Source organism: Caenorhabditis elegans, chromosome III (assembly GCF_000002985.6).
Source record: "Caenorhabditis elegans chromosome III".
NCBI lineage: Eukaryota > Metazoa > Nematoda > Chromadorea > Rhabditida > Rhabditidae > Caenorhabditis > Caenorhabditis elegans.
Window position 1 is genome coordinate 8,783,111 of NC_003281.10, and position 27,269 is coordinate 8,810,379.

At 35.9% G+C, this 27,269-nt stretch overlaps 7 protein-coding genes and 3 non-coding genes across 13 annotated transcripts; 4 read left to right on the plus strand and 6 right to left on the minus strand.

Annotated features, from left to right (window-relative positions):
- Positions 1-2,062: 2,062 nt before the first annotated feature.
- On the minus strand, positions 2,063-2,083 carry 21ur-13651. The gene has a single exon (NR_052562.1).
- A 1,183-nt stretch (positions 2,084-3,266) lies between these two features.
- Positions 3,267-3,995, plus strand: K02D10.8 (uncharacterized protein). Its single transcript, NM_001268036.3, has 3 exons — positions 3,267-3,369; positions 3,769-3,841; positions 3,889-3,995. The coding sequence occupies exons 1-3, from the start codon at positions 3,298-3,300 to the stop codon at positions 3,981-3,983; spliced, it is 240 nt and encodes a 79-aa protein (NP_001254965.1). The 5' UTR covers positions 3,267-3,297; the 3' UTR covers positions 3,984-3,995.
- On the minus strand, positions 3,982-9,241 carry ztf-1 (Heterogeneous nuclear ribonucleoprotein C homolog). Its single transcript, NM_066541.5, has 14 exons — positions 8,947-9,241; positions 8,428-8,561; positions 8,294-8,378; positions 7,870-7,983; positions 7,730-7,821; positions 7,459-7,584; positions 6,936-6,985; positions 6,807-6,887; positions 6,559-6,749; positions 5,885-6,049; positions 5,045-5,117; positions 4,458-4,634; positions 4,286-4,390; positions 3,982-4,229 (listed from the first exon to the last, which is right to left on the minus strand). The coding sequence occupies exons 1-14, from the start codon at positions 9,226-9,228 to the stop codon at positions 4,156-4,158; spliced, it is 1,749 nt and encodes a 582-aa protein (NP_498942.1). The 5' UTR covers positions 9,229-9,241; the 3' UTR covers positions 3,982-4,155.
- anr-34 lies at positions 4,305-6,468 on the plus strand. The gene is made up of 2 exons (NR_101840.1): positions 4,305-6,060; positions 6,108-6,468.
- Positions 8,436-9,691, plus strand: F54F2.14 (uncharacterized protein). Its single transcript, NM_001392165.1, has 2 exons — positions 8,436-8,551; positions 9,096-9,691. The coding sequence occupies exons 1-2, from the start codon at positions 8,469-8,471 to the stop codon at positions 9,133-9,135; spliced, it is 123 nt and encodes a 40-aa protein (NP_001380192.1). The 5' UTR covers positions 8,436-8,468; the 3' UTR covers positions 9,136-9,691.
- zfp-1 (Zinc finger protein zfp-1) lies at positions 8,717-23,195 on the plus strand. 4 transcript variants are annotated; one of them, NR_136383.1, is made up of 15 exons: positions 9,737-9,837; positions 9,887-10,064; positions 10,107-10,179; positions 10,229-10,317; positions 10,923-11,033; positions 15,288-15,354; positions 15,423-15,553; positions 15,749-16,004; positions 16,285-16,375; positions 16,425-16,535; positions 19,715-20,311; positions 20,457-21,000; positions 21,174-21,762; positions 21,811-21,943; positions 22,342-23,164. NR_136383.1 is itself a non-coding variant. In NM_001392166.1 (10 exons), exons 2-10 carry the CDS (start codon positions 15,445-15,447, stop codon positions 22,513-22,515), a joined length of 2,604 nt encoding a protein of 867 aa, NP_001379957.1. In that variant the 5' UTR covers positions 15,288-15,354; positions 15,423-15,444; the 3' UTR covers positions 22,516-23,195. The 4 variants fall into 4 exon arrangements, 3 of the variants coding, with proteins under 3 accessions (NP_001022610.1, NP_001379957.1, NP_001370728.1); NM_001392166.1 differs by lacking the exons at positions 9,737-9,837; positions 9,887-10,064; positions 10,107-10,179; positions 10,229-10,317; positions 10,923-11,033 and having other exon boundaries at positions 22,342-23,195; NM_001027439.2 differs by lacking the exons at positions 15,288-15,354; positions 15,423-15,553; positions 15,749-16,004; ... (5 more) ...; positions 21,811-21,943; positions 22,342-23,164 and adding an exon at positions 11,114-11,209 and having other exon boundaries at positions 8,717-9,837.
- Positions 14,063-14,230, minus strand: F54F2.13. The gene has a single exon (NR_101841.1). It is a non-coding gene; the product is annotated as an Unclassified non-coding RNA F54F2.13 (non-coding RNA).
- F54F2.6 (uncharacterized protein) lies at positions 17,376-17,591 on the minus strand (the record flags this gene model as incomplete). The annotated part of the gene is made up of 1 exon (NM_066544.1): positions 17,376-17,591. One exon carries the CDS (start codon positions 17,589-17,591, stop codon positions 17,376-17,378), a length of 216 nt encoding a protein of 71 aa, NP_498945.1.
- Positions 23,121-24,236, minus strand: F54F2.7 (uncharacterized protein; the record flags this gene model as incomplete). Its single annotated transcript, NM_066545.4, has 5 exons — positions 23,121-23,349; positions 23,397-23,453; positions 23,628-23,729; positions 23,783-23,878; positions 24,114-24,236. 5 exons carry the CDS (start codon positions 24,234-24,236, stop codon positions 23,254-23,256), a joined length of 474 nt encoding a protein of 157 aa, NP_498946.1. The 3' UTR covers positions 23,121-23,253.
- Positions 24,237-24,371: 135 nt separating this feature from the next.
- Positions 24,372-26,185, minus strand: prx-19 (Putative peroxisomal biogenesis factor 19). The gene is made up of 3 exons (NM_066546.9): positions 26,082-26,185; positions 25,536-26,013; positions 24,372-24,993 (listed from the first exon to the last, which is right to left on the minus strand). The coding sequence occupies exons 1-3, from the start codon at positions 26,177-26,179 to the stop codon at positions 24,721-24,723; spliced, it is 849 nt and encodes a 282-aa protein (NP_498947.1). The 5' UTR covers positions 26,180-26,185; the 3' UTR covers positions 24,372-24,720.
- Positions 26,186-27,269: the final 1,084 nt, after the last annotated feature.

Below are 27,269 nucleotides of genomic sequence, written 5' to 3' on the forward strand. Positions count from 1 at the left end.
TTTTTTATTTTCTCTAACGCTCGAGACTACCCACCTTCTGATTCGCCCTCCTCACGTCCTACAATCAAAGTTAAAGTTAAATGTGGAGTAGCTCTAGGGAGGAAAAGCTTAAAACTACTCCTATGGTCAAATTTGGCAACTTGCAAAACTTTGACTGGAAATTAAAAAAATCTTAACTCTATTAGAGGTCTTCAAATTTCTCAACAAATTATTGACCCTTCTTTTAAATATATGTCGCACTTTTGGTATTTAATTTTGAAAAATTGCAAAACTATAATTTTATGATTCTCATCTCTAATTGCTCAAAATTAAATCTGTGATGCCAGGAAAACAATTTTCCATAAAGTTTTCCTTATTCCCAGACACAGACATTTTCTGGGCTGTCTAGTCTTCCAAAACAAAATTGAAAAGTAGAGTTTTGTAATTGTCTGGCTTGAAGCAAAAATCACCAAACCGGAAATCAAAATACAAACCCTTTGCACACAAGAATTCCGAGAACAAACCAGGAAAAAAACAATTATCGAAATTTTTGTCCAAATCCTAATTAAAAATATGTTTTTCAATTTCTTTGAATGCGGAAAAACATGCAGGGTGGATATATTGGCGTCAAGAAAATACAAAAAAAAAAACTTTGGCATATGCAAAACAATTATTATTTTTTAGCGATTAATAATAATACAATAACATAAAAGTAAATATAGTCAAGCAACAGATTTGATCAATGAAAAAAATTGAAAGAATTTGGTCTTGACTGAGATTTTTCCTGAATTGCTAGATTCATTGAAAGGAATATAACGATTATAATTAGGTGGAATATTTGGTTGGGCTTAAGATTAGGATTAGGCTTATGGTTGAGCAAGTTAAAAATAGTATATTTTATAACAAAAAAGTTTTTGTATATTATGAATACGCAGAATAATGTGTATTTTGGAATCAGCGGCCCAGCGCGCTCCACGGCTAAATGAAAACGCTCCTCCCCTAAAAGTTGGGTCTCGTTAGATATTTGGCGGCAAAACCGTACATTCGAACGTGTAAAAAACCGTGAATTCGAACGTGTTAAAATGCCGAATATAGTGAAAAAACAGGTGAAATCAACCGAACTAATTAAAAATGTTTGAATTTACGGTTTTATTACCAAATACCTAACGAGACCCAGCTGTTGGGGGCGGAGTTTTCATTTGGTCGTGGAGCGCGTTTCCACGTTGATTTCAAAGTTTGTGTTCCAGGGAATTATATACTCTTTATTTCTGAATTTATCTCCATTTTTCTAACAAATTCTTGACAGTTTCATGTCTCTTAATAGAAATTGGGCAGATCTCTCGTCATTTTACTCTCCATTTCCAATGACATTAAACACGAGAGCACTTAAATATCCTAATGGAGACGTCGTCAAATCGTACCTATTTTTAGATATGTTTATTCGTTTCCTTCAATCGTCATTTTATCTAGGCTGCTCACAGATCAGTTCGCCTATTTTAGACGGAAAAAAATGGGGAAAAAGGAAAAGAAAAGATGGAAAACCGACAGCGTTTTGCAGGAAAATTCAGTTGGAGAATTCATTCGAGATGCAGAAGAGCAGAGGAGGTAGACGGAAAGGGAGCAGAAAAGTGAAAAAAAAGAAGAAATGGGAAATGAAGAGTGGAGAATTTGGAGCAAAAGGGAGTAAGAGCTCAATGACGTGAAGGATGTGAAATTGAGAATTCATGCAAAAAAGAGAGCAAGAAAAAATATATGAAGATGAATGAATAATAATTCAAACTTTTCGAGTTTTGATCTCCAATGATCTTTATGTTTTGTTGCAGGAAAGCTCCGAAAAAATAAAAAGGGAAGATACTGCCAAAATCACTGAGCCCATGTTTGGCAGACATCATTTTTAGTGCTAAAAAATTTCACAAAAAACCCGCATTTTTGGATAATTTGGCAAATTACCAAAACTTTGACTGATGGGACACAGTGGCGGCCAGGAGTTTATTCGTATTTTTAAAAATTAAATTTAGATCATATTTATTAACCTTATATTTTCCTTTTTGTATTTTTTGACTTTTCTGTACATTTCTGTATATCTTGGAGCTTCTGAAATTTACCAATTCTGTCAAAGATTTTTTGGTAAAAATAAGCTTCTCAAAACAATATAAAATAAAGAATCAAGAAAAAAAATTCACATGACAAGATTATAGGTTATAAGGAAGACGTCAATGTTCAAAGTTTATAAGGACAAACATTTATTTTCCGAATAAAGAAGTTGCTCAATGAGCATCTAAACAAGAAATTCGGAAAGAGATCCGGGCGGTTCAATGTGATAAGAGTCAACTCTAACCGCTCAAAAATCACTTTCCTCTAACCACCAACAAATCGACAAAAGAGCATTTTGCAAACGAAGGTGTTTGTTCAAAAGGAGCCCAGAAAGTTTGCAGAAATGAATAGACCAGCTGATTGAACGGAGACAAGACTGCCACGTCACGTGGGGTTGAAAATGAGCAAAATGGAGAGTTTACGAGACGCAGACAGATTTGCAACATTTGCAGAGAGTGGGGAGCAGCAAAAAAACTGGCGGTCGGTTTCGTTTTCTGTGGTTCTCTAGTGTCTCGCAGTTGCAAGTTGTGCCTGTTTTCTTCAGTTTTCGTTTCCCGCGCCGGCAGGCACATGTGGAGGAAGGGGAGCTCTTTTTTGCAAATAAGGATCAGAATCAGAGACACGGGACAGAGCACAGAAACTATAACAGTAAAATGCTCTTTTCGAAGTCATGGTGCAAGCGCGCTCGATAGCCAAATTGAAACTCTCCGCCTCCATCAGTTGGGTCTCGTTAGGAATTGGTGACAGAGCCCAAAATTACGATGCAAACGTTCTGATATGCGCCTTTAAGTTGTATAGTAATCCCCTGTAATTTCACAAATTTCTTCTATTTTCCCAAGGTTCTTTGTGTATTTCTGTATTATTGCTTATTTTTCAAAAAATAACAACAACATGGAAAGGCACAAAATTTCGAAATAATTGGTGTGGGTTACTGTACTTTTGAAAGCCGCACCTTTTCGCGCGGCATCGATTAGACATTTTTTCGTTCGCGACGAGGGCCAAAATACCGTAATTTCAAATGAACATTCTCAATAGTTCGCAACTTTCGAAAACAAAAATAATAAAATAAATATATAAATTAAATTTCAGATCTTTCAATTAATCTCAAAATTCTAAAAACATTGAAAAATCCATTTAGTTTTTTGAAAAGAGAATGAGGGATTGCAGAGATTTATAGAAAAATACAGAAAATATTTGAAAATCGATAGTTACCTGTGACCACTGATGATGTCCTTTTCTCCGTTCTTTTTCATATTTCTTTCAATTTTTTCACTTTTCCTGATGGTCGATCACAGTGTGAGTCAATTTTTTAAAAAATTTTTCGGAGGATCTCTATTAATTCCACAAAAAACGAAATTTTTGTATTAAAAAATAATTATTTCAAATCAATTCTTATAAAATTGTTGTTCCTGGTCTTGGCACGGGCAAACTTTATTGAATACCGTACCCGAGAATACGGTAGAAAAATTAATATAAAATCTATAAAACGAAAGACTAAAAGAAAACTGGCGAACGATCTTTCAGATTTTTTTGTTGAAAAACTCTCAACCAGTTATAAGAGATTACAATAATCCATTGGAAAGTGTGAATTGATCTTTCTTTTTGCAATTGAAATTTTATTGTCCGTTCACCAAAAGGCCGGATTTCCTTTCTGAAAACTCCTAGACTATTATGGAATTTCTTGATAATTTTCAGAATTCCCATCTGATCCCTCCGAAGATCAGTGATTCCAGCAATTCGAACCCAACACATTTGACTGAAAACCTTAGTAAGTTGCTTCGCTGAACACAAAAATCAGAAATTGAACATTTCCAGTTGCTTGTGGATCGTCCTTCTGTGATCCTGAATTCTGCGAGAAATCAGCGAATAAAGAAAAAATCATATTTGAATGCCAAATGAAAGAACAATAAAACGAATCTTGTATTCAAATTATCAAAATATAAAACAAAACAACTGTTGGTAACAAAAAAATCTAGAAAGGTGCTGTAAAATGTTGAGAAGGTACAAATAGACAATTGTAGAAAAATAATAAAATATAAAATCGTGATGAGTGTGTTGATCTTAAAATTGTTTTTTTAAAAATTAGGCAACATTTCCGAAGTTGAAAACTTCCTCCAAATCATCATCATTATCATTTCCATCATCGGCTGGCATGACTGAAAATTAATATTTTATCATTTTTTAAAACCTATTTTCCAATTTAAAAACCTACCAAAGTCCAGTTTATTCAGCTCCTCAAAAACTTCATCTTCAACCTCATTCACCATTAGATTTGATGCAATTGTTGCTTCGTTGACGACAAGATCCGATGAGTTGTCTAGAAAATTGGAAAATAAAATCATATTCATTCCATATTGATTTTGCAAGAATTCAAAAAAACCCACCCAAACCAAAATTAGCAGTTTCATATGCCCCAACATTATTCATATCACAAATGTGTTGATCATTCGGTTGCATTGGATTGCGATCCGAATCTTGATAAACTGCAGTTGCAAATGGGTCATAGGAACTCGAACTAGCAGATGAGGATGGAAGTGAAGATTGGGACATCAGTTGGAAATCTGTAAATGGGATATTTTTGGTCTAAATTGAAATTTGATAGAGTAGAAATTTGATAGAGAGAAACTGACACCAAACAACTACTTTTCTGAATGAGAATTCTCAAAAAAAAATTTGATGGCGAATTAAAACTTATTTAAAAAAAAAACCTTTTTGCCACTTTTCCTTATTGCAGCAATCCATTTTAAAATTTTTATTCAACTAACATTAAATTATTATATTTTTCAATGATTAAGACACATTTTCGGTCGATAGGCACCCAATATTTGTAGGGTGCCTAGCGACTGGAAATTCATTTAAATTAGTTTTAGTGAATTTCGATCCTGTCCAGTCGTATATTTCCTTCAAAAATTTTACAGAAGTTACAACTGAGGCACAAAATTCTCTCAAAATATTAGACGTCAAGTTTTACCTGGATATCTTCCAATAAGTGGATCATAACCGTAGGACACTGGCGGACGAAGGTATTCGTTTTGGAAGGCGTTCTAAAATTAGAAATTAAAAAAAAAACAGGAAAAAATCAGAAAACAGAAACCCGTGATTTCGGCGCGTCGCTCATGCAAATAATTTGTATTTTGGGAAAATTATACACTGTTTCTGTCTCAATGTGACTTTTTAGATATAAAAAAATGGGTTAGTCACTCTAAAATTCTGATATGTGTTGTCATAGATTTTTGATTTTTGATTCAAGTGATTCGTGTGATTCGATTGAGAGCCAGGTTTTGCCAAAATTGGAAAATTGGAAATCCCGTTCCTGCTTGCAGAAATAATGCTGTTGATCTACAAATGTAAGTGCATTAAAGGTTCAATTAGATTATGTGAAACTTGTTTCATGTTAATGTTGATATTTCTAAAGAATATCTACAGTAACCCTACTGACTATTTAGATATCTAAATCTTGACGCTTTCTTAAGAATCCAGGGTGTCAATCCTTCTCGGGTCATTCCATTTGATCCAATTCATCGTTCCTTGCCCGTCTTCATCCCATCAAAGCACCACTTCCTGCCATAAAACAATAGCGTGTCGTCGGGTGGTTCGAATCTCTGTCCCTCTTCATCTTTCAAACTATTCTCCCAATCGGTTCGAGACCCCTAGTATACTCGGAATGGCCTGTGCTGCTGGTTGCCCCTACCCTGCCGTCGTCTCGATTCCCCTTTTCTCTTCGTCTCGCCTCACCACGGCCCCTAGAGGCGCGGGGCAATCGCGCTCCTCTTCTTTATTTTTACAGCCCCCTATCAATTATTTTCCTTACATTTTGTCGTTGAGTTGTTGTTGATGTCGGAAGTCGGTGAATAATATCTTGATGGAAATGAAGATTTGGTGCCATTTCCAATCGTTCTCGTTTCTTATTTGTTATCATTAAATCATCATCACTGGTTCGCTTACCGGAACGTGGGCAAAAGCGAGAGGTGTTTTTCTGTAAAAGAGGTAATTAGAATATAACTAGATTAATCTTTTAACTCAAAGAAATTGAGATCCTCGGTTATCACTGGATTTTTAAGCTTTGAGGAAAGCTAACGGATCTACTTTTTTGCTTTATTACCAAACAAGACCGAATTTCGCTATGAAACTCTTCAAAAGAAAAATCGAAATTATGGAAAAGAAGCTAATTTTAACAAAATCTGTCACAATGGTAGGTAACGAAATTTGGTGACTTTTCTGCTTTAAATGTGGTGAACAACCGAAATAAGAAATAACATGATTTTCCGTTTTTTTCAGATTTTTTGAAAAAATTCAACTTTTCCAGAAATAGCCTCAAATTTTTGTTATTTTTCTTCCTTGCAGAAAAAAATTTTATATTTTCTTGTTGTTTTGCTGATAAAAACTTGAATTTTTTGTTAATTTTCAAAACATTTTTTTTTTATTTTTCGGATATTTTTTATCGAATTTTTTTCGGTTTCCAATTTTTCGACTTTTGATGCTTACAACTTCCAAAGCAGTCTTAAGACCAAATGGAGTTTGAATAAATGCACGGGATCCATCAAAAACAGTAGTATCGCCTGCTTGTACACTACTTTCTCCAACTATTTCTTCGTGTACATCAGTGCGATGTTCCTCAACCATCTGTCCCATTGTCTTCCATATTTCTTGTCTTTTTCGAAAGTTTTGTAAGCGATCTAAAACATTTTTAACTTGTCACTTCTAAATATTTCATTATATTTTTATTTTCTTACCCTGAGTGAGATCATCAACTATTGTTCCTTCTGGAAGTTCCCCATAATATATATCTTGTCGAATTTCGGGATTTTGGCAACCTGCAAGATTAAATTGTTTTGATTATTAAAATATTGTAATTATCCAACCATTTTCACATTCGACGTGATCTCGGAAGAGAATCGTTGTGGTGAAACGTCTGAAAAAAAGGATGAAAAGATTGGAGAGAGAGAGCTTCAATGACGATTGAACCAATTTAGACGAAAGCCAATTTTGAGGATGAGGCTTTTCATTTTAAAAGAAAAAAAAAGAGAAACACGGGCGGACGAAAAGCGCAAACAAAGCTTATTTTGTACCCTTTTGCACATGTTTCTCATGAATTTCTTCGATACAAATATTTAAATTTTTTAAAAAAATTTTTTGTTAAACAGATCGAAGGAGTACAGTAATCTTGAAATTTTGCTTCAAGTGATAGAAAAAACCTATTCAATTTTTCCGAATTTTTTAAAACTTTTTTTCAAAATTCAAAAAAATGAGCTAATTATTTTTGAATTGTAAAATGAATTGACATTTTTGTGTTATCTGGCTATATTTTGCACGGAATTTTTTTTTGATTTTAGAAAAAATTGAAACAATGAAAAAAATTTTTTTGAAAAATGTTCTCTCACTTACAGATGACAAACTGAGCACTTAAAAGTGCGAATTCCTTCATGTTTGTGAACTCTCATATAATGAACTTGAAGATCAACCGTTCCTTTTCGAATCTCACCACAGTAGAAGCAATTTTTAGGGAAGTCACTGAAACAATTTTTCGGTTTTTTTTAATTGAGCGAAAAATTCAAAAATTTTACTTTTTTTAACAAAAAAAATCACACTCGAGATTATAAATAGAGTGAAATTTTGTTCGAATTATTTAAATTTTTTCAATAAATAACATCATTACTTATGCATTTCAACGTGCCGAGCTGCATGGTAAGCGTTGAAGACTGAATGAGGACATTTAAGGCAGGCGTATCTTATTTTTCCTTTTTTGGTCTGAAATTGTGTTATAATATATTTTTAAAAGTGAAAAAAATGTCCAACCATTGTCCTAATTGTGCCTTGGACCTCAGTTGAACCGTTTAAGTGGTCCCGAAGCTCATCTTCACCTGGATAGTCCAATCTTCTCACAGCTTTTTGTATTTTTTCATGGATTACCTTTAAAAATTAAACATGTTATGTTACTTGTATCTCGGCAGGGCGCCGGTTTTTCGAATTTTTTTTCTAAAAACGCAAAAGGAAATTTTCTTTTGGATTTTTTTGTAAAATCGAAAGAAATTTATATGTTATCTCATTTGTTTCATCAACATAAACAAAAATTAATTGAAAAATTAAATTATGTGGCTTTCCGGAAATCTTTAAAAAACCCCGAACAAGGCGAAAAATATTCAGATTTTTCTTTTAAAAATCGGAAAAATTTCTCGATGACACCCTTGCAATCTTTGTTTTAAGAAAAAGGTCTCCTCACCATAGATTCTTGAGAATTTCTTTCTTTTTTCTTTTTATCATGTGTTCTCCGATGTCTCTTCTTTTCTTGATCTGTGAACGACAAGCTGAAATTTTCATAATCAATTTTATTTTAAATTTTTTGAAATAACTCACAAATTACAGCCTGGTTCATCACAAGAACTTTCATTTCGCAAATGATATCCTCTCAGATGAGCTGTCAATGTGGCATGTGTTTTATACGGACGATTACAAAGGCAGCAATAGTATCGTCCATCAGGTAAGATATTCTGTAGAATACATTTAATGAATGAGTGAGTAACTTAGTTTCTTTATTAAGCTCGAAATAATCCAAAAAGCCCGAATTTCATTACGGGACTTTAAAAATTTCACTAAAATGCTACATCACACTTTAAAATTATCTTATATGAGCTAATCTCTGATTTTGCAAACTTTTCCATGTCGCAGCGGTCGGAAATTTATTTTTATTTGAATAATGAAATAAAAATAATTGCCGATTGTTGCAATACTGAAAAGTTTGTAAAAATTAGAGATTTTAGGAAAAACTAGGCCACTTCGGAATTATGAACCGCCGTAAGATTTTTGACACATTTTTTAATGGCACCGTTTTTCGATTGGGTTTTTTGGGCCATTTTGAGTGTAATATAAACTCACAACATTATCAAACATTTCCCGCGAATTCTTTACTACCATTTTATTTTCGTAGTGCCTCCGAGAAGCACGCTCGGTAACAGCTTCAATGTCGGCTGCAACATCTTCATAAACCAAAGGTCCACTTTCAAACAAATTCGTCATTTTTTTAGGTGGGACTTCCTGTGGAGAAGGTGTATTAGGAGCTTGTGATTCTTGAGAATTCAGATAATAATATGTTTTTCCATTTTCGGAAACGATTGGAGGTGGTGGCGAAGGATCACCGGTCTCAAGTGCTTCGCTCATTTCTTTTCTGAAATTATTGGAAAATTATTTTGATCTCCTTACGTTCAGAAGGAGGAGCAAGTAAAGATATTTGCGCAGGTCACGGAATACCGTGATAATGATTTTCGATTAAAACTTTAAAAAAGAGAGAGAGAGAGAGAGAGAGAGAGAGAGAGAGAGACATTCGATGGAATTATTCTAAAAAGCTCGACCATTAGTACTGCATTGATTTACAAAGAAGGCAAAAACAATGACGCTTTTTGCGAAAACTGGAATAGGAGCGCCGCATGCGCATGTTCTTATTTAACTATTTTTAAACGGCATTATAAGCTTTGCTCTTATAGGATTCTACGCCTCATCCCGCTACGAAGCCTGGCAAATCAGATATTTTCTAGTCTACGTGTTGGTTAAATGTCTGATAGTTTATTAAGTTCATTAAAAAAGTTTAGTTAATTTACATACAAAATAAATAGTTATAACGTAACCTTCCCTCCTCTTTCCATTTGGTGGGTATATAGGGTGTGGAAATATGGGAAAACGTTCAGTCTCAATGTTTCTCATCGACATTTCCCTGTTCCTCTTGTTGGGAACGTTAATCGTTGCTTGCACAGTCAAGAAAGAGAAGATAAAGTGAGTTTATAGGAATTTCAGGAATAAAGTTCACAGGTTTTATTTCCAGAGAACGTCATAACCACAATAGAACATTGCTAAAGAGAACAGTTGGAGGAAAGAGAAAAGATACAGGACATCGGCACAGGACATCGACAATTCCACCACGGGACAAGTCGTCGTTGCACGCACCGACCGTGAAAAATGGAAACAGTTTGTCCGCAGTTGAACCCAACGGACGTATCAAAGTAAGTTTATTATTTATTATCAAAAACCCTAATTTTTTTCAGATCGGTTACCGTCTGTCACCTTCAGTCAAAAAGGGAGAAATTGTCGCTCCAAAAGCAACCGTCACTCCAGCAGGTTGGTTTTTCCAAAAAAATCTCTTTTTCCACTACTACTGAATTTTCAGTGAATACTCGTAAACCAATCAACGAAGCTATTTCGGAAGGAATTATTCTGGACCCAACTTATTTTAAAAATGGAGGAAATCTGGATTCGGTAAGGTGAAATTGAGCCAAAAAGGAAAATATTTAGAAAAATAAGAAAATAAAATTAGCAAGCACCGTCGAGTACTGTAGAAATCAGAATGTGTATGCTGGCGGTGTTTGCGGACTTTTGATGACCGTAATCAAAACTTGTTGTTTTCGAAAACGAAATTTCTTTCTCTTTTCAACTAATTTTTATGCGTTTTTCGATAATCTACTGGACTTTTCTCATTGTTTTTTAACTAAAATTTTCTGAATTTCAATCTGCCGCTTGTTTAACACCAGGGCGCTGCGAGAAACTTAACAAAAATGTAACTTTGAACGCAGTAAAGTGGTTTTTTTAGTTTTCACCTTTTTTCTTCGGAAGTTGTTCGTTTTCTTCGTTGATCTCATATTGTTAATGCGAACAAGTTTCTCATTATCAGCTATTTCTACTTTCCTGCTCCACATAGCTTTGCAAACTTCTCATTTTCTTTTATACACACTAATGCATAAACTTACGAATCTTTACAGGGCATAGTATAGTTTCCCTTCAAAACCCTTTAAATTTCCAACTTAAATCACATAATTTCGGTTAAAAGTTTAGTAGAGTTTCATATATTTTGGTTTTCTTTCCAGAAGTCGCCGAAAAACCAAAAACTTGCCGAAGAACTTCAACAATTCATTGACAATCCTGGTCTTGGTTCAAATGAGACATCCACTCTTACAGATGATAATGACGTGCCACGGGTAATTCTATTTTAATATACCGATGATATCTGAAAATCGGAGCAATTTTCTGTTTAATAGTCGCTAACTTCTAATTGTAGGTTGTCGCCGTTCCATCACAGTGTAAAATGTTTGAGACAACCAACCAACCAACCAACTCTCAATTGCTCTTGAACTCTGAATAAAATACTCTGACTCTGACTTCTGACTTAATACTCATTTCGTCGTCTTCCCAGTTTTTGCTCTCGTCGTCTTTCTGCGCGCCACATTTTGCTCGCACCACCACCGGTCTTTGCAAGAATCTTAAAATCAATCTAGCTGTCGAGAATTTTCTGTTTTCTTCATCAACGCTTGAAATTTACATGTCTCATGTGGTGTAATCGATAAGGGTTTCAGTTCAAGTTTCAGTCGGCTTCCAAATTTTATATTCAACTGTAGTGTTAATATTTTTACCTTTACAGATGTCTGTAATTAATTCGATTTATCTAAGTAATGACATATTTTCTCGTTAGTAATTTTCTACGTCTAAAAATCGTCTGATTTTACTAAATTGATTTTTTAAAAAAACTATTAGCTCGTATCGAATGCACCACATCTGACGCCGTGTTTTGATAGAGATGACAGTATTCCGGCAACAATACTTTTACTATATTACTACTGTCTGTTTTCTTTATTCTGGACACATTCCTTTTGTGTGAGAAGGTGAGTGTTCGTGTAGGTCTACACAGAGACTAGACAATCAGACAGTATCGTCAAACATTTGTGTGTGTACGGGCGCCGCGGGTAATAGGAGCGCGCGCGCGCGAGTGTGAGAGACATGCAAGAGAGTAGAGACGCAGACAAATAGTGGTGTGCGCGCTTCGATTTCAAATACAAACATTCGGGACAGGATACCGTACTCCATTTCGACTTTCTTTTCGATTTCGATTCCACCCACCACAGACAACCATTTTGCCCCCTTCATTTTGATGATGTTTTGTTTACGCAGACACATCCTCCTCTTCTCGCCCAAACAACCAAACAATAGGCGTTAATGTATTCAATAACCTTGAAAGTTTGTACGTTTCCAGGAATATGAGTCATTTTTAAAAATAATTCTTATCAGTTTTGAGTCCTGCGTTTATATAATAAACGGCACGTCGAACATTGGAAATTGCTGTTGAAAAAGTCGATTTTTTTTGGTGAATTGCCACAAACAGTGAATCTTTTTTGTCAATTCCTATACAATGTAGACATGAACATAAGAATCAGAGAGAATCGAAAGGAAATATTTCTTATTAATTATCTGCTTTTCATTTTTACAATAGAATAGATTTTCTGAAAGTTTAATTCGAATTAAGAGAGCACATAACGAAACGAATATTCAAAATATTACTGAATACAATATGTTTCAACTGAAAGACCCTCAAAAAGGAAACGCTGGTCCCCAGATGAACAACACTCAGAGACGATGTTGGTGAGAAAGTGAGCAGGATCTGCTCCCACTGCTTTTGCTCATCGAACACCGCGAGTTTCCTCTACATTCTAAGTCTAACACTCTTACTATGTCCAATCGATGAAGAAAAGACGACCCCAAGAGGGAAAGACGGATTCTTTTGAGGTGTGTGTGGCTGTGTGTTGGAAGTGGGAGGGAGATGGATAGATAGTCGGAGGGATCAGACGCGAAAGTAATCTACGTCTCCGTATCCCTCGCCAGTTGAATAGCCGGTCACATCGGACATACGCGAGTGCGACCCGACGACAAAAGAGAAATAGAACAGCCTGAAGAGGTGTTAGAGAAATAGAGAAACGCGAAGAGGGGTTCGCATGAGAGACATAGAGAAGCTATGGTAGTAGAGAGACCCCCACTAGGGTCTGCTGCATCCCGTCTTCGTCCTCGTCCTCCTCTTCTCCTCTCTGTTCTGTTCTTTTTGCCTCGTCGCGTGTATGTATGCATTCAGCAGTCAGTCTGCATCTATCCATACTCTCAACCACAGCTGGGACACACTCAATCAAAAGTTACACTTGTTTTTCGCCTCTCCATCTACTTCTCGCTTTTCCCAGTCAAGTCTTGTTTTTCCTTCTGTTTTTCCACTTTTTTCCTTCCACGGACGTCGTCGTCATTCTCATTTCTCGTTTTGTCGATGTTGTTCGAGGCTTTATTCGGTCTAAATCCGATCGATATGTGATGGGTCAAGTGTCAGGTGCTCAGCGCCTTGTCGCCCCACAAAGAAAAAGACAAACCGTGTTGTCGCTGTCCGAGACATTTGTGCCGATTTTCTGTTCCTTTCGGCTACTATCGTCAGTCTGACGACCCAATTTTTTCTGGTCTCTGACACTTATTGTCATTATGAACACCTTTTAGATATCTTCAGTGAGGAAATTGTCGGAAAATTAATATAATTTCTATGGTTTTTCATTATTAATTTTTATAGTCAAATTTAGAAAACAAATCCTCGATAAAATTTATTTATTTATTTTTGATTCATCAAAAAAGAATTTTTAGCCTTGAAAAATGTTTAAAAACCAGTGAAGTTCTATTAATAAATTCTCTTGCTTCTTAAATTTTTTTTTTTAATTTTAAAAACTTTTTGTTAAAGATGTTAATTTTCTGTAGAAATTTTTATTTCACACAATAACCATTAGTTAAATTAAATTTATAACTGTTCCCCAAGTGGTTTTAAAAAATCAATAAAATGATTTCTTGACTATCGTAATCCTTCGTGACCCCTCTGTAGAGATTTTCTTGTGTTATGCAAGTACCCCATCGTAAATTTTCTTTTCTCGATACCCGAAGTATATCCGATCACATCTGTGTCTATGATGATACTGATTACTTTTCCATTTATATTTATCACCTTGACCGTTAATTTTCAATATTTAATTTTTCAATGACAATACAATGTTAATTTTTATAAGGTTATGTGGTAGAAAATGTTAGGCGAGGTTTAGAGAAAAATATAAAAGTTTATTAACTTTATTTCGCCCTTGGACGATTTTTTAAGCATCCAAATGACTCTTTTCATTTAAATTTTTATATTTTCCGATCCGTATATTATTTTCTTTTCAACTAATTTTATTAAAACATACGGCTATATGAAATAAAGCACTGGAACGCAGAAAGTTAGAGAGAAAAGGAGCAAAGCTTCCCCTTCTTGTTTGTATGTATGTGCTCCTTGTGTGCATGTGACATAGAAGAGCCGACGTCGCTGCGCCCCTGTGAGAATTCATGCATGCTTGGCACGATGCCAAGTTGTATGTGTCTATCTTCACCTCCTTTTTCTTCTTCTTCTCGATTGCTTCTCCCTCTCTTCCAAACGAGAACGTGATGTCGGTCTCTCCTACTGTAGGCTACTAGTTGTCTGTGTCTAATACTCTCTCATTGTCAAAGACTTCAAATCGGGAAGATTGTGATGGTGGTTTGGTGACGAGAGAGAGATAGAGAGAGAGAGAGAAAGACACTGACGATGTCGTCGTTATCAGTGTATTTCTTCTTCTTCCTTTTCTTCCATACACAATCTGTAATTCTCTGTCGTTCTCTCAATTTGATTATCACTATTAAATGTATATTCATTCATTCACGCCCATAACTTTTTTGACTTGACTGAATCGAAAATCGAATCGATGGCCGCTCCCCGATAATAAGAAGGAGAGAGAAAAGAGAGACGCTGCAAAAATTTTTTGTCTTTGAATGACCTCTATTCGTCGTATTGATTGACTGCTGCCGTTTGTCTTTTGTGACGAAATTTTGTACAGTTCCATTTTCTTTTATTTCAAAAATTGAGAGAAAAATATCTAATGCTCGGCGTTAAATTTTCAATGAAAAATTTGTTCACTCAAATTGGCCCGAAAAGTCCGAAATTCATAACGAAACTTTTCAATAATTCCTCAAACTTTTTTATAGCAGTTTTACCTAAAATTCTAAATTTTGAAGAATTAGCCTTTATGCAAAATTTTGAATGGCCATAAAAGATTTTTCAATGAATTTCTGAAGAGTTTCGTAATTTGATATTTGATATTTTCAAATGGATTTTTAGTGTATTTTATAAAGCAAAACATTCTTCAATTTATTTTGTTTTCCGAATCTAATATTTAAATATCTCTATGAAACTTTAATACTATTTTTGATACGCATTCAATTATAGATAATTGTTAAACGTTCTTTTTTCTCCGAAATTAGGTTATTTCTATTTGTTCTGTTTCTTTATTTGTCGCTCGGCCATAATAAATCAATAATTTACGGCAATATACCTCTAATCTCCCCTTTTCTGCGTAATTTTTACCGAATTTTTACAGCACATCACCATACAAATGAGCCACGCCTGACCTCTTGACCAGCTACAGTAACCCAAAAAAAATTATCGTAAGTTTTTTCGAATTTTTGTGGAAAATTTGTGAATTGTATTCTCAAATGGATAATTATTTTTACAGAGTCCCCCGAAATTGCTGAAAAATGAAGGAGATGGTAGGTGGATGCTGCGTTTGTGCAGATGAGAATGGTTGGACAGACAATCCATTGATCTATTGTGATGGAGAGAATTGTGAAGTTGCAGTACATCAGGGTGAGTAGAAGTTCACAGAAATTGAAAAATTTTAGTATTTTTCCCGATATTTCGAAAAAAAATCCAACGTTTCCAAGCATTGTTTGAAGTTTTGCTTTTTTCCATCTTATTAGATGAATTTGATTTTTTTTTTTCGATTTTCTCTCAAAAAACCAAATTTTCCGATTAGGCCCCACCGAATTTTTATCATTTCAGGATGTTATGGAATTCAAGAAGTACCCGAAGGCGAATGGTTTTGTGCAAAATGTACGAAAGCATCAGCTATGATGCCCGGCAGTATAAATGAGGCAACATTTTGTTGTCAATTGTGTCCGTTTGACTATGGAGCATTGAAAAAAACTGATCGAAACGGATGGGCTCATGTAATTTGTGCACTTTACATTCCAGAAGTGCGATTTGGGAACGTACATAGTATGGAACCAGTCATATTAAATGATGTACCAACTGATAAGTAAGTTTTTCTCAAGAATATGGGTAATTCAATATGAAAAATGTGTCTGATCAAGGGTGAATATTTTTTGAGTTTTCGACTTTCGATTTTTTGACTCTCTGGAAAATCTCAAATTTTAAAAATTTCCGGTACATTTCTGAACCGAAATTTTTTTTCCAGTTTTTCGATTTTTCGACTTTCAAAAAAAAAACAACAACAAAAAATCTAAACATTTTAAACTCTTTCTTTGAAAAAATCTTGAAGTTTTATTACTATCTCGATCAATTTATATATTTTATAGATTCAATAAACTGTGCTACATCTGCAATGAAGAACGTCCAAATGATGCGAAAAAAGGTGCATGTATGTCGTGTAACAAGTCGACGTGCAAGGTATTTTTATTTTTCTTTAAATTTCTTGTAATTTAAACGAAATTTTCAGAGGAGCTTTCACGTAACCTGTGCTCAGCGGAAAGGACTTTTATGTGAAGAAGGGGCAATAAGTCGGAATGTCAAGTATTGTGGTTATTGTGAAAATCATTTGAAGAAAGCGGTATGTTTATTGAAGATTTATGCGCTAAAAATTGAGAAAAAAGTATTAAAATCGATTTCTTAATATTTTAAGAAAATCAGGCCAGATTATCACTTGGTTTTTCATAGAAGTGAAAATAAAAATAGAACTACAGTACCCATCAATTTCAAATATTTAATCCCTAGTCATACTGGTGCTGTGAAGGTCCGATGCTTGATAGACCAGGTGGATAGACACCTGTCTCTTGAAAAACTAGAGATTGTACGGAGTATTAGAGATTCAGAGAAGTAAAAATATGAATACAATCGTGTGTGCCCGCTTCTTCTCTGCATCTCTTCTCAGGATACTCTATTTCTGAGTCACAGCATTGGGACCCTGGAATAGCAACACAGCCATTGCGCTTCACTCTTAGAGTGAAAGAGATAGAGATGGAGAAAGAGACGTCCTCCGTCCTGTTTTCATATCTGCGTCTAAAATCTCTTTATCCTGAGAAAAAGAAACCGAAAGAGAGGTTGAGAGAGAGAGGGAGACATTGTCGAAGGAGGTCCGCGTGCTTCCACATACACATACACACACCATCCATTCAACACAACACACTTGAGAAGATGGAATAGACGAGAGAAGAGAGTACAGACGTTTAGACGAAATGAAATGGGTTGGGCCAACGGCTGGCTGGATGGATGGCTGACTGAGTGTGACAACGACAAATAGTGCTCGGGGGGGGGGGGGGCACTGAGAGAGATAGACGAAGAACTCGGAGAGACATAGACACAAAAAGGAACAAATTGCTGTCGGGCCAAGCGAGTTTGGAAGAGAAAGAGACGTGCATAGAGTGTCTCTCTCTCTCTCAATTTCATAAGCTTAGATGATTCTCTGCGTCTGCTCTTCGCCGCCCCTTCTGGACTTCTTTTTCTCGGGTGGCCCCCGGCGGCCGTTGTTTCGTCTGCGCTTCTTATTTTCCTCTTTATCGTCATCGTCGTATTCCTCGCTTTGTCCTGCTTTTTCGTTTTCTCCGTCCGTACGCACACATACATACACACGCACATAGTGAGGCAACATCATTCTCTTGTGCTTCATTTGGTTCTTCTTCGACGAATACTCGATAGATTTGAATATAGTCGTCGCCACGTCATACTCTACATTTTCCTGCTACATCATCCTTGCATCTCCCCACTTTCTCACTTGTTACGGTTTTTGCTTAACTCTCTACGTCTCTACTCACTCTCTCACCTACTTTCCTCTTCTCGTTGTGTTTGATGTCACCTTTCTCATCGTCTTCCGTCAATGGAGTTTTTTTGTCGCCAAAGAGAGACATTCACTCATTTTCTCTTCCGTCTCCCTGAAGTAGTTCTATGTTCTTTTTTTTTTTTTTCTAGACTTTGTCATTTAACATTTTTGTTTTACATTTTGGTACATTCACAGAATTATTTCTAAATCTAAATTAAACTTTTGATCTTGAAAGTAGGCCTATCATATAGGCCTCACCGCCTGCCTGCCTCACCTTAAGACGATCTTCGCCTGTTTCCAACTAAGTTGAATGTCTTGATTGTTCTCGGGGGTTGTCAAATTTTTGATGTTATTCTAATTCACCTAATTTAAATTAAACGGTAACAAATATCATAAAACCCTTTAGTTTTTTTTGAAAAAGTCTAATAATCTTTATTAGTTCTTTTTACTAATGAGGACGCTGCAAATTTTTGTTTTTTTTTTCAAAATTCAGCACAAACTTTTCCAAAACACTGAGCAATGTTTTGTTCCGTCTCTTTTCAATATCTAAGTCTCCCTTTAGCTGGTCTCTACACTTCTCCGAATATCTTCAACTTCTAAGTCTATCAATCATGGGATCCTTCATTGTTGTCTTACTTCCGCGCACCTCTCAACCCGGTAGACATTTTTGTATCGTACTGATCAAATGCAGGCAAAGGAGGAGAAGTGGGCGCCCAGGCGCTGGGTCGACCGGCGGTGGCCATTGTCGTCGCGTCGTCGTTGATGTCCTTCGCAGGATCGTCGCCGATTCGATTCGTTTTCTCTCTCCACCTCCTCCTCCGCACAGGCACACACACACACACAAGTTTTCGTTTTTTCGGAGTGCTGGTAGTGGTTTTACTCGCTTCCTATCCTTCACTTGTTACCCCTGTCGCCTCTGTTGATTGCACTCCCTTCGTTTTTCCCGTTGCAATCATCCGATCGGAGGACTCTTCGATGTTTGTCTGCATGTCTGATCACTCTTCCGATCAAATGATGCCTTAGGCATCCTTGTCGTGTCGCCGCGCTCTCACTTGTTTCCACCCTCTTTCTATTGCCGTGTCGATTCGATGACTGGTGAATGATCGGTGTCCTCTGCCTGGCCCCGAGACGGCGATGCTGTGGCTGCGACTGCTGCTGTGTGTTTCTCATTTTTGTGACTGAAGGCTTTGTGTGTGTACGTGTCTCTACGCGCATAGATGTGTGTATGTCTCCAAAGCAGCAAAATGCTTAAGACTCTGCGTCTCTTTTGCGCAATCGAGACGAAGAAACCTTGGAGAATCAGACGACGATAAGGAATGAGGATATGAAGAGAGAAAGACAGTTAGAAGAAGAGAGAGTGACGTGCACAATGAGAGAAAGAGAGAAACATTCAATCAGCCTGTGGAGGGTGGCTGGTGGTCGGTCATACACTCTCATACGCATAGTCATTCACAACATTGGGCGCACGGTTTTGTTGGCTTGCTGCCAATAATAACTTTAGTGAAAGAGATGTAGAGAAGAGAAGAATAGAAATCGCCCGATTTTGTCGTTTTTCAAAGTTGATTTCTTATCATTTTACTTTGTCTGTCTTATCGTTTACAGGGCTTCCCAGTATTTTCACAATTTCTTGAATTTATCTTGGTTCAGGTGTGGAAGTTTATGTATCTTTTTTCATTTCGTTCCGATTATCTCTTTTTTCATCAAAAGTGTCTTCTCGTTTTCTCTTTGCTTCTTCTCCTTGCCGACGAAGAAAGAAGAATAAGAAGATGATGAAAAACATAAAAAAGTGGGTCATTGTTAATCGTCTGCGTCTCTTCCGTTTTGTACTCTCTTATACTCTATGTCTTCGGTTTCTCTGCGCAAAATAAGAATCGTGAGCATATCCTCTTGCCAAACTTTAAACATTTTAAAAAGCGTTTTGAAATTTAAACTTTATAATTGATTTCAAAATTAATATTTCTTAAAATTTTCAGATAAACGATCCTGCAATCAAAGTCATCCCAGCTTGTCCACCTGTTCAACGGCTCTCCAAAGAGCAGGATAAAAAGAAAACAGTATTGCTGACATCACTGCCCCTACCACCGCCGGCACCCAGGTTGCATATGCTTGCGGACCCTCTTCCTATCAAGTCTAACAAAGTGAACAACGTACTCGGGCTCGGTTCAGCAATCAACGCGGTCTCCCTCGAAGAAAGGCCTGCATCTGGATCTACGGTTAATTCGGGGATCTTTGTACCCCCACCAACTGCCTTCTCACCTCCTTTGACTACGTCAAGTAGATCATCTGTGGCTCAGGATCCATCGCCTCCATTGACAATTAACAAGAATTCACTATCGTCGTCTGGTCCGTTGATTCCATCGACGGCACACTTATCAGCGACAACGGCTTCTGCTACACCGATTATGGCAAACGGAAGTACGCTTCCACCATCATCAGAAACTACCGTTGGAACCCATTGTCTACAACAGTTGCAAATTCAATCAGCTGCAGCAGCGGCGATCACCCAGAACCAGATTGGACCCAGTGAGCTGAACGGATATCCAGCAGCTAGTCAACTCTCGAGCTTCATGGTGAGTTTTTGTATTCAATTAGTAAATTTACAACAAAAATACATTTAAAGCATTTTTTTATAACTCTGTTACAATTCCATTAGAATTATTTTTAAATTACAATCGTTTTGAATTTCTAAACCTTCTTTGAAAACAGATTTTTCAGCACGAAATTCCTGCTCGAAATACGACAAGCGTCGCTAGTCTACTACCGCCAGGAGCCGCCGAATATCATTTAAATGGAAGTGGCGATGAAGAAAAAACTGTGAAAGCTGTTCTCACAGCTCCATTGACAAAAGCCAAAAGGATACGTGATTCAAAAAATGATATGATGGATAAGACGCATAAAAGGCCGAGAGCTAACGCCAGGCCTCCAGCAGTTCTTGGTTCAATGTCCTCTGGATCTTCTGGTGGTACAGTAGGAAAGTCGCCGAGTATGCAAAGACTGCAAAACCTTGTGGCGCCAATTGTTTCGGAAACTGTTACCGATTTTCAACGAGATCGTGTCGCTGATCGAACCGCCGCTGAGAGAAGAGCAGCCGCTGCACAATCTCAACCATCCACGTCGACGAACGGAGGACCGAATGTGACGATTCCAGCTGTAGTAGAAGTTCATACGAATTCAACAAATTCAACAAATCATCAGAATAATGGACTTACTCAAAACGCGCCAGCGTCTACTTCAATGCAAGCTGGAACTAGTAGCAATGGTAAGTTTTTGTAAAATCAATTTTTTTTTACAATTGAACTATCAATTTTTGAAAGTAAAACTTTTCTGATCAAATTTTTTCTTATAATTTGAGTTAACTTATAGTTTTTTTCAAAAAGTTTTTGTTTTAAAAAAGCTGTTTCTGACACGAAAATTTAAGCCAGCTATTTTTAGATGGAGTTATTTCTCAAAACGGAACTTCATCCACTTCACAATCGAATCGACTCAATCTTCCATCATTCATGGAACAGCTGTTGGAACGACAATGGGATCAAGGATCAAGTCTTCTTATGGCAAATGCACATTTTGATGTTGCACAACTTTTGAGTTGTCTTTTCCAACTAAAGTCTGAAAATTTTCGACTCGAAGAAAACTTGTCTGGTCTTCGTAAACGACGAGATCATCTTTTTGCTTTGAACTCTCGATTGGCTGAAGTGAACACACTGGATGTTTCGAAACGACAAAGATCAGATGGATTACTTCTTCAACAACAAATTGCACATCACCTGGATCCAACATCGATTGTTCCGAAAGCTGAAGTACACAAACAAGAACCATTGTCTGCGCCTACGTCTGTCCCATTGCCTGCGAATCATAGCAGCTCTTTGTTTGAAGACATCAAGGCACCAAAAGCTACGTACAGCAGGAAAACTCCATCCAATATACCTCTAACTGTTCCACTGTCAACGGCTGCTACTGCATTGACTACGACTACCGCTGCATCATCAGGTGCTCCAGTTAACTCAAATATTCAGAATCACAGGTATGAATTGTAGTTTCATTGAGATTTATTAAAATTTTGAGTTTTTAGAGCAACACCATCCACCGCTGGTGCTCCAATGGCTGCAACTCCCATCATGACTGCAGTTACATCTGCAAATGAATTAGCTGCACTCAGTCCGGAACGCGCACAAGCTCTTCTGAACATGTATCGCATGCCACTTGTAGGTTTTTGCGATATTTTAAAAGTTTAAAATTTTTTGTATCGAACTGTATTGCACAGATTTTTTGAGATGGGTCTTGACAAAAAAAAGTTTATGGTGGTGTTGTATTAAAACAATTTTTAACGGAAAAATGGATTGAAAACAAAAAATAAGCAAGAAAACTAAACGAGAAAGCAGCAGCAAAATAAATTTTTAAAAACTACCAAAAACTTTTTTGCGCACCGAGACCCATCTGAATAAATCCGTACTTGTGAAATTTGAAAATATTACAAGATTTTAAACATACAAACTTTTACATACCGCATTCTTTTCAAAATTTAAATAACTAATCTAAAATAAAAATTGTACTTTTAATTTAAAAATTATAATTCTAAAACCCATATATATATTTTGTTCAGGATGCCAACGTTGCTGCACAACTATCGATGATCACCAACTTCCCGGGCCAAGTCAATCCAAGTCTATTCTCACGACTTTTGGCTGTTAACATGATGAATGGAGGTCTCCAGCCAAATGGACAACCCCTTTCAGCTCTTCCACCACCAACATCTGCAACTCCGAATGGAAAATAACAACTGCAATCTGAAATTTTAATTTTTTCACTCTCCAAAAATCAAGTTTAACTTCGTGTTTCTAAAATAATACCTCAATTCCCCCTCTCCTCATTCACTAAAAAATAAGAAATTTTGGTTTTCCTTATCTCTCAACTCTCATCCCGGTTTTTGATCGATTGATTTCGCTTGCATCGTGGATTTTTTGCTGTATTTTGAAAACATTTTTTTCTATAAAAATCCAATAACTACCTTTTTGTCTCAAATCCACATATATGTCAAAAACTTTGAATTTTGCGGGTCATATTATTTCTCTATTTTGAAGCGCATTTGCTCTTCTCGGCGTCACTTTTCTCCATCTCATCCTTCCCCAATTCTCACTCTTAAATACTTGCACCGCCTATAGTGTGTTTTTATGTGTGAACCAATTCCTGTCAATTACTTATCCTACTATCATCACCACCTCCGTAAAATTGTGCCTCTCTTACTTATTTTTTTACCCACTCATACAACTTCCACAATCCCCCATCCACCCCCTCAGTCTCACGATTTGCATTCGATATTTATTGAATTACCTATTGTTCTTATTGTTGGTTATATTCATTTGTCACTGTGCTTATTTGAATCAAAACCGAAAATTTATTGAAAAATTTGGAAAAAAAAAGAAAAATTTTAAAATTAAAAAGTCGTTTTTTTACTTGAAAAGCAACAATTGAAGAACAACAATATCAACAAACAAACAACTTGGAGAATAAATTATCATGACTTTAAGAAAAGTCTTTTCGGAGGAAGGTCATCTCCCATTCCTTCAGTTTCACGTACTCCGGCTCCGTAGGTGATAATCGCGATAAATCCCTGAAAAAAGTAGAAATTAAATAAAGGAATGAAAATTGTCTGATTACCTGATTATCAGGTGCTGTTCTAATAAAATCTGGTGTAGTTTTCAGGCGATCGTTCATCTGAAATTTGAAAAATATTAATTTTTATATTTTTTAAATCTGAAGTTTTATTTTAAGTATTATTAACCAGACGCGAAAATTCACGAGCGGGTCGCCAAAATTAGGGTACCCGGTCTCGACACGACAATTTTTGTTAAATAAAAAACGCGCGTGCGCCTTTAAAGAGTACTGTACCTCAACAAGAGTTCCACGAACACCTGCTCTCACGACATGCTCTGAACCATCTTTGCATTTGAATGTACACAATTTTGAGTCGGGTTGTAGAATAAGAGCTCCCTGAAATCATTTTTAATACTATTTTATTTTCAAATTAATTTTGTTTTACCCACTTTTTTTCCTTTTCCAGAAACTTGATTTGTTGAACGATCTGCGCCGTGCTTCTTCGTCGTTCCAAAATCCACTTCGACAACTTCACTTTCAGGAATCTAAACATTTTGAATTGTTTTCTATACATATAATAAAAAAATTTTCTTTATAAAATGTATTTTTTGCAAAACAGATAAATTCACACTTTTCCGTATGTAGTTCGCAAATCTTAGTAAATCGGCATGTATCAAACCGCACCAGGCCTGTTTTAATAGAATATTCAAATTTTTCGCCGAATTTTTCCGGGGTGAGATCTGTATGCGCCTTTAAGTGTGCCTTTCAGAAAAATCTCACATTTCGAAGAACGACAACGGTGACACCACTTGGATGATGAAGATATGCAATATTATCATAAAGTTCCGAACTTTTTCTTGAATAAATTCGATCGACTACAGAAGCATATGAGTGTCCAGACATCTGAAATATTTAATTGAAAGCAAATTTATTTTCTAAAAATATGATATTTGTAGTCTCATTAATGATAGATAAATTTCTGATTCTGAAAAATATCAATTACAGTTAATTGTGATCATCAAGTGTTCAAAGGGAATTCAAATTCATAAATCTTTATTGATTTGAAACATGTTTGGATATAAGGAAAAGACTGTAATTTGGAAAATAATTTGGCCACACACTTGAAAAGCGAACTTTAAAAGAAAAATCTATTCGTTGAAGCATAACAAAAAAAACAAAAAAAAACCAAACTAGTAACTGACTTAGAAAATGTGGAAAATAACTGAGGACACTTATTGCTACACTGGGGAAGAGACATTTCTATTCAGGGATTATCATATTGAAGAGTTGATGGGAAACAGTTATGTTTTTTAAACACAAAAGTTTATTTTTTCTAAAATTCTATTTCTTTGGCTTCAATTTGATATAACAACATAGTTAATAGTATTCACATAATTGAGCACGCTTCAGTTGCTGCTGCAGCATCGGCAACTTTCGGAAGACCAGACTCATCAATTTGCCATCCATCTGGAAGTGCTCCAACAAGTTCTTTTGGTGGATATCCGTATTGTTGGAGCTCGACGAGCAACTTTCCAAGCTTCTCAAAATGTTCGATAGATGCTGGATCCGCTTCGGGAGCAGGTTGAGTGGCTGCGTCTACAGGTTGAACTTCGGCCAATTCTGGTTGTTTTTCGAATTCTGTGCAGATTTTTCCAAGAACCTGAAAAATAGTAAATTTTGGGAGAAATATTACTTGTTCACAGCTTTTAGAAAAAAAATTTTTTTAGAAAATTTTTTTTTAAAGAAAAAAAAAACATTGAGTAAAGTGACACTATTGTTTGTCATTTGGGCAAAAAAAAAATTTAAAAATACATATATTTTTTTTACGTTTTTGCACTAAAATTTCGAATAGCTGAATTATTTTTGAATTCCCGCACAAAATCATATTTTTGAATATTTTGAGTTAGGTTTTTCTTTAACTATTGAATTGAAATAATTTTTTTTCAACATTTCAGAAATTTTCTGCAACAGTTGAAAATAATGCTTAATTATAGATTTGTATTTTAAATATTTTTCGGTTTTTGTTTCAAAGAATTCGTCGAAAAATTTGAGAAATTGTGTTTCAAGTCAATAAATAGAAAGAAAACCAATAAATATAGCCGGAAAACACGAACATTTCGAAATTGGTCATTTTTCGTCGTGCGAGAATACAAAAATAATTTGGCTTTTTCTATATTTTTGTTGCAAATGTGAGAAAATAACCTCGAATTGTTTCTCATATCGTTCCTTTGTTTCAGCATCTAAACCAGCACCGTTATCCTCCAAATACTTTGGATAGTTATCGAAAATTTCTTTAAGTGGGGGATACATGACTTCTTTTGAAGCTAGAGTTTGCATAATCATGCTCATAAATGGCTCCATTGGAGAATTTGGAGAACGTAACATATCAAGACCAGCCATAAATTCTTCTGGGTTGCTAGCATTTGCAACATTTGATGAGCATTCCATAAGTTGTTTTAATGCATCCATCATTGCAAGAGCTTCTGGATCATTTGGATCAAGTGGCTGTTCTCCTTCTCCTTCTGATGGATCTGCTCCAGCTTTTTTCATGGCTTCTTCTTGCAGAGTCACCATTTGTTCGAGCATTTTCTGGAAGTCTTTCGCAGCTTTTTGTGCAGCTTCTTGATCAGCTGAAGCCATCAGTTCATCGAGTTCATCATCTGTTGTACGTGGTTTTGGTCTGAAAAATAAAACGGATGAGAAACTAAAACTTTTTTACTTTAGGCTTAAAAAACATTTAAAACTTACGCTGGTGTCGCCGTGAATTCTCCCAAAGTTTGATCAAGCAAAGCGGCAAGCTCTTCCTCTGTTTTGTCTTTAATATTTTGGGTTGTTTCGTCAGTCATCTTTTTCTGAAAAAGAGGCAAAATAAAAAGTCGAAAGAGTGAGGCGGTGAGAAGAAAAGGGGGAAATAAGTGAAAAGGAGAAATGCGGGGGTACTTTTGGATCGATAAAACACACAATCGGTGAACACACGGGAGGTTGTGTTCTTATCAAATAAAAACAAATGGGTACAGTGTACTATTTATGTGTTCAGATTTATCGATAAGGATCATATGTTAAAATTGCTATGATTATTAAAAAAATCGAATGGCAAGGTCGCAATGTTTTCAGATTTCGGTGGGATCCATAGTAAGCTACTTAAAAATCGAATGACATTCTTTTTCTGTCATAAAATTACTTTAAAAATCAATAAAATCAACTTAAATTCAAAAATATACTGAAAATTAAATAAAAGCGCTGAAAAATTCTAGTTTCGTTCACAAATTACATCACGGAAAAGTTTTTATCTACGGAGCGCGCTTGCGACAGTTGTTGGCGGTAGTTCAAATTCGAATGCCTGCTCGTCGTTTCTTGTTTAAACCGCTGCGCAATCAGTTGTTTGCAAAAGGACAACTGCTTCTCGGTAGGAGATTTACACAAATCTAGTGTAATACACATATGTTGGGGTTGTTGAAAAATATATGAAGGAGTTCATACGTTGACGACGTGTGGTATAGTTAATCAAAAGATTTACCATATTTTCAGGCAAATAAGAACGCTCCGCCCATATAGTTTGGGTCTCATTAGGTTTTGGCGGCAAAACCGAGAATAAAAACGTTTTCAATTATTTTGCCAATTTTTTAAGCATTTCTGGCAGTTTTCTAAATTTTTTGGCCCATGATCCAAGGGTACATCGAATTGAGGGTACATTTGTTCTCGGGGTACATTCGAGCAAAGGGTACAATCATTCTTAGGGTACATCCAACGGTTTGTTCAGAGGGTACATCCATGGGATTTTCATAGGGTACATCGGCACTATGTTCCAAGGGTACATCCAATTTTCAAGGGGTTCAACGGAAATTTATAACTGAAATTTCTTAGAGTTGTGATTTCTCATAATCATTTTTGCATATTATCACTTTTTTTCTTTTTTTAACTGCCGTATTGAAAAAT

Coding starts and splice junctions, on each gene's coding strand:
- K02D10.8 (NM_001268036.3), top strand. CDS start 3,298: ATGATGTCCTTTTCTCCGTTCTTTTTCATATTTCTTTCAATTTTTTCA. Junction 3,370..3,768: donor TCCTGATGGTCGATCACAGT/GTGAGTCAATTT, acceptor GATAATTTTCAG/AATTCCCATCTGATCCCTCC. Junction 3,842..3,888: donor ACATTTGACTGAAAACCTTA/GTAAGTTGCTTC, acceptor GAACATTTCCAG/TTGCTTGTGGATCGTCCTTC.
- F54F2.14 (NM_001392165.1), top strand. CDS start 8,469: ATGATATCCTCTCAGATGAGCTGTCAATGTGGCATGTGTTTTATACGG. Junction 8,552..9,095: donor GCAATAGTATCGTCCATCAG/GTAAGATATTCT, acceptor TCATTTTTTTAG/GTGGGACTTCCTGTGGAGAA.
- ztf-1 (NM_066541.5), bottom strand. CDS start 9,228: ATGAGCGAAGCACTTGAGACCGGTGATCCTTCGCCACCACCTCCAATC. Junction 6,050..6,558: donor TTAAGACTGCTTTGGAAGTT/GTAAGCATCAAA, acceptor CCTCTTTTACAG/AAAAACACCTCTCGCTTTTG. Junction 5,118..5,884: donor CAACAACTCAACGACAAAAT/GTAAGGAAAATA, acceptor TTCTAATTTTAG/AACGCCTTCCAAAACGAATA.
- zfp-1 (NM_001392166.1), top strand. CDS start 15,445: ATGAAGGAGATGGTAGGTGGATGCTGCGTTTGTGCAGATGAGAATGGT. Junction 16,005..16,284: donor AATGATGTACCAACTGATAA/GTAAGTTTTTCT, acceptor TATATTTTATAG/ATTCAATAAACTGTGCTACA. Junction 16,536..19,714: donor AAAATCATTTGAAGAAAGCG/GTATGTTTATTG, acceptor TAAAATTTTCAG/ATAAACGATCCTGCAATCAA.
- prx-19 (NM_066546.9), bottom strand. CDS start 26,179: ATGACTGACGAAACAACCCAAAATATTAAAGACAAAACAGAGGAAGAG. Junction 26,014..26,081: donor GAATTCACGGCGACACCAGC/GTAAGTTTTAAA, acceptor TTTATTTTTCAG/ACCAAAACCACGTACAACAG. Junction 24,994..25,535: donor GATATGAGAAACAATTCGAG/GTTATTTTCTCA, acceptor ACTATTTTTCAG/GTTCTTGGAAAAATCTGCAC.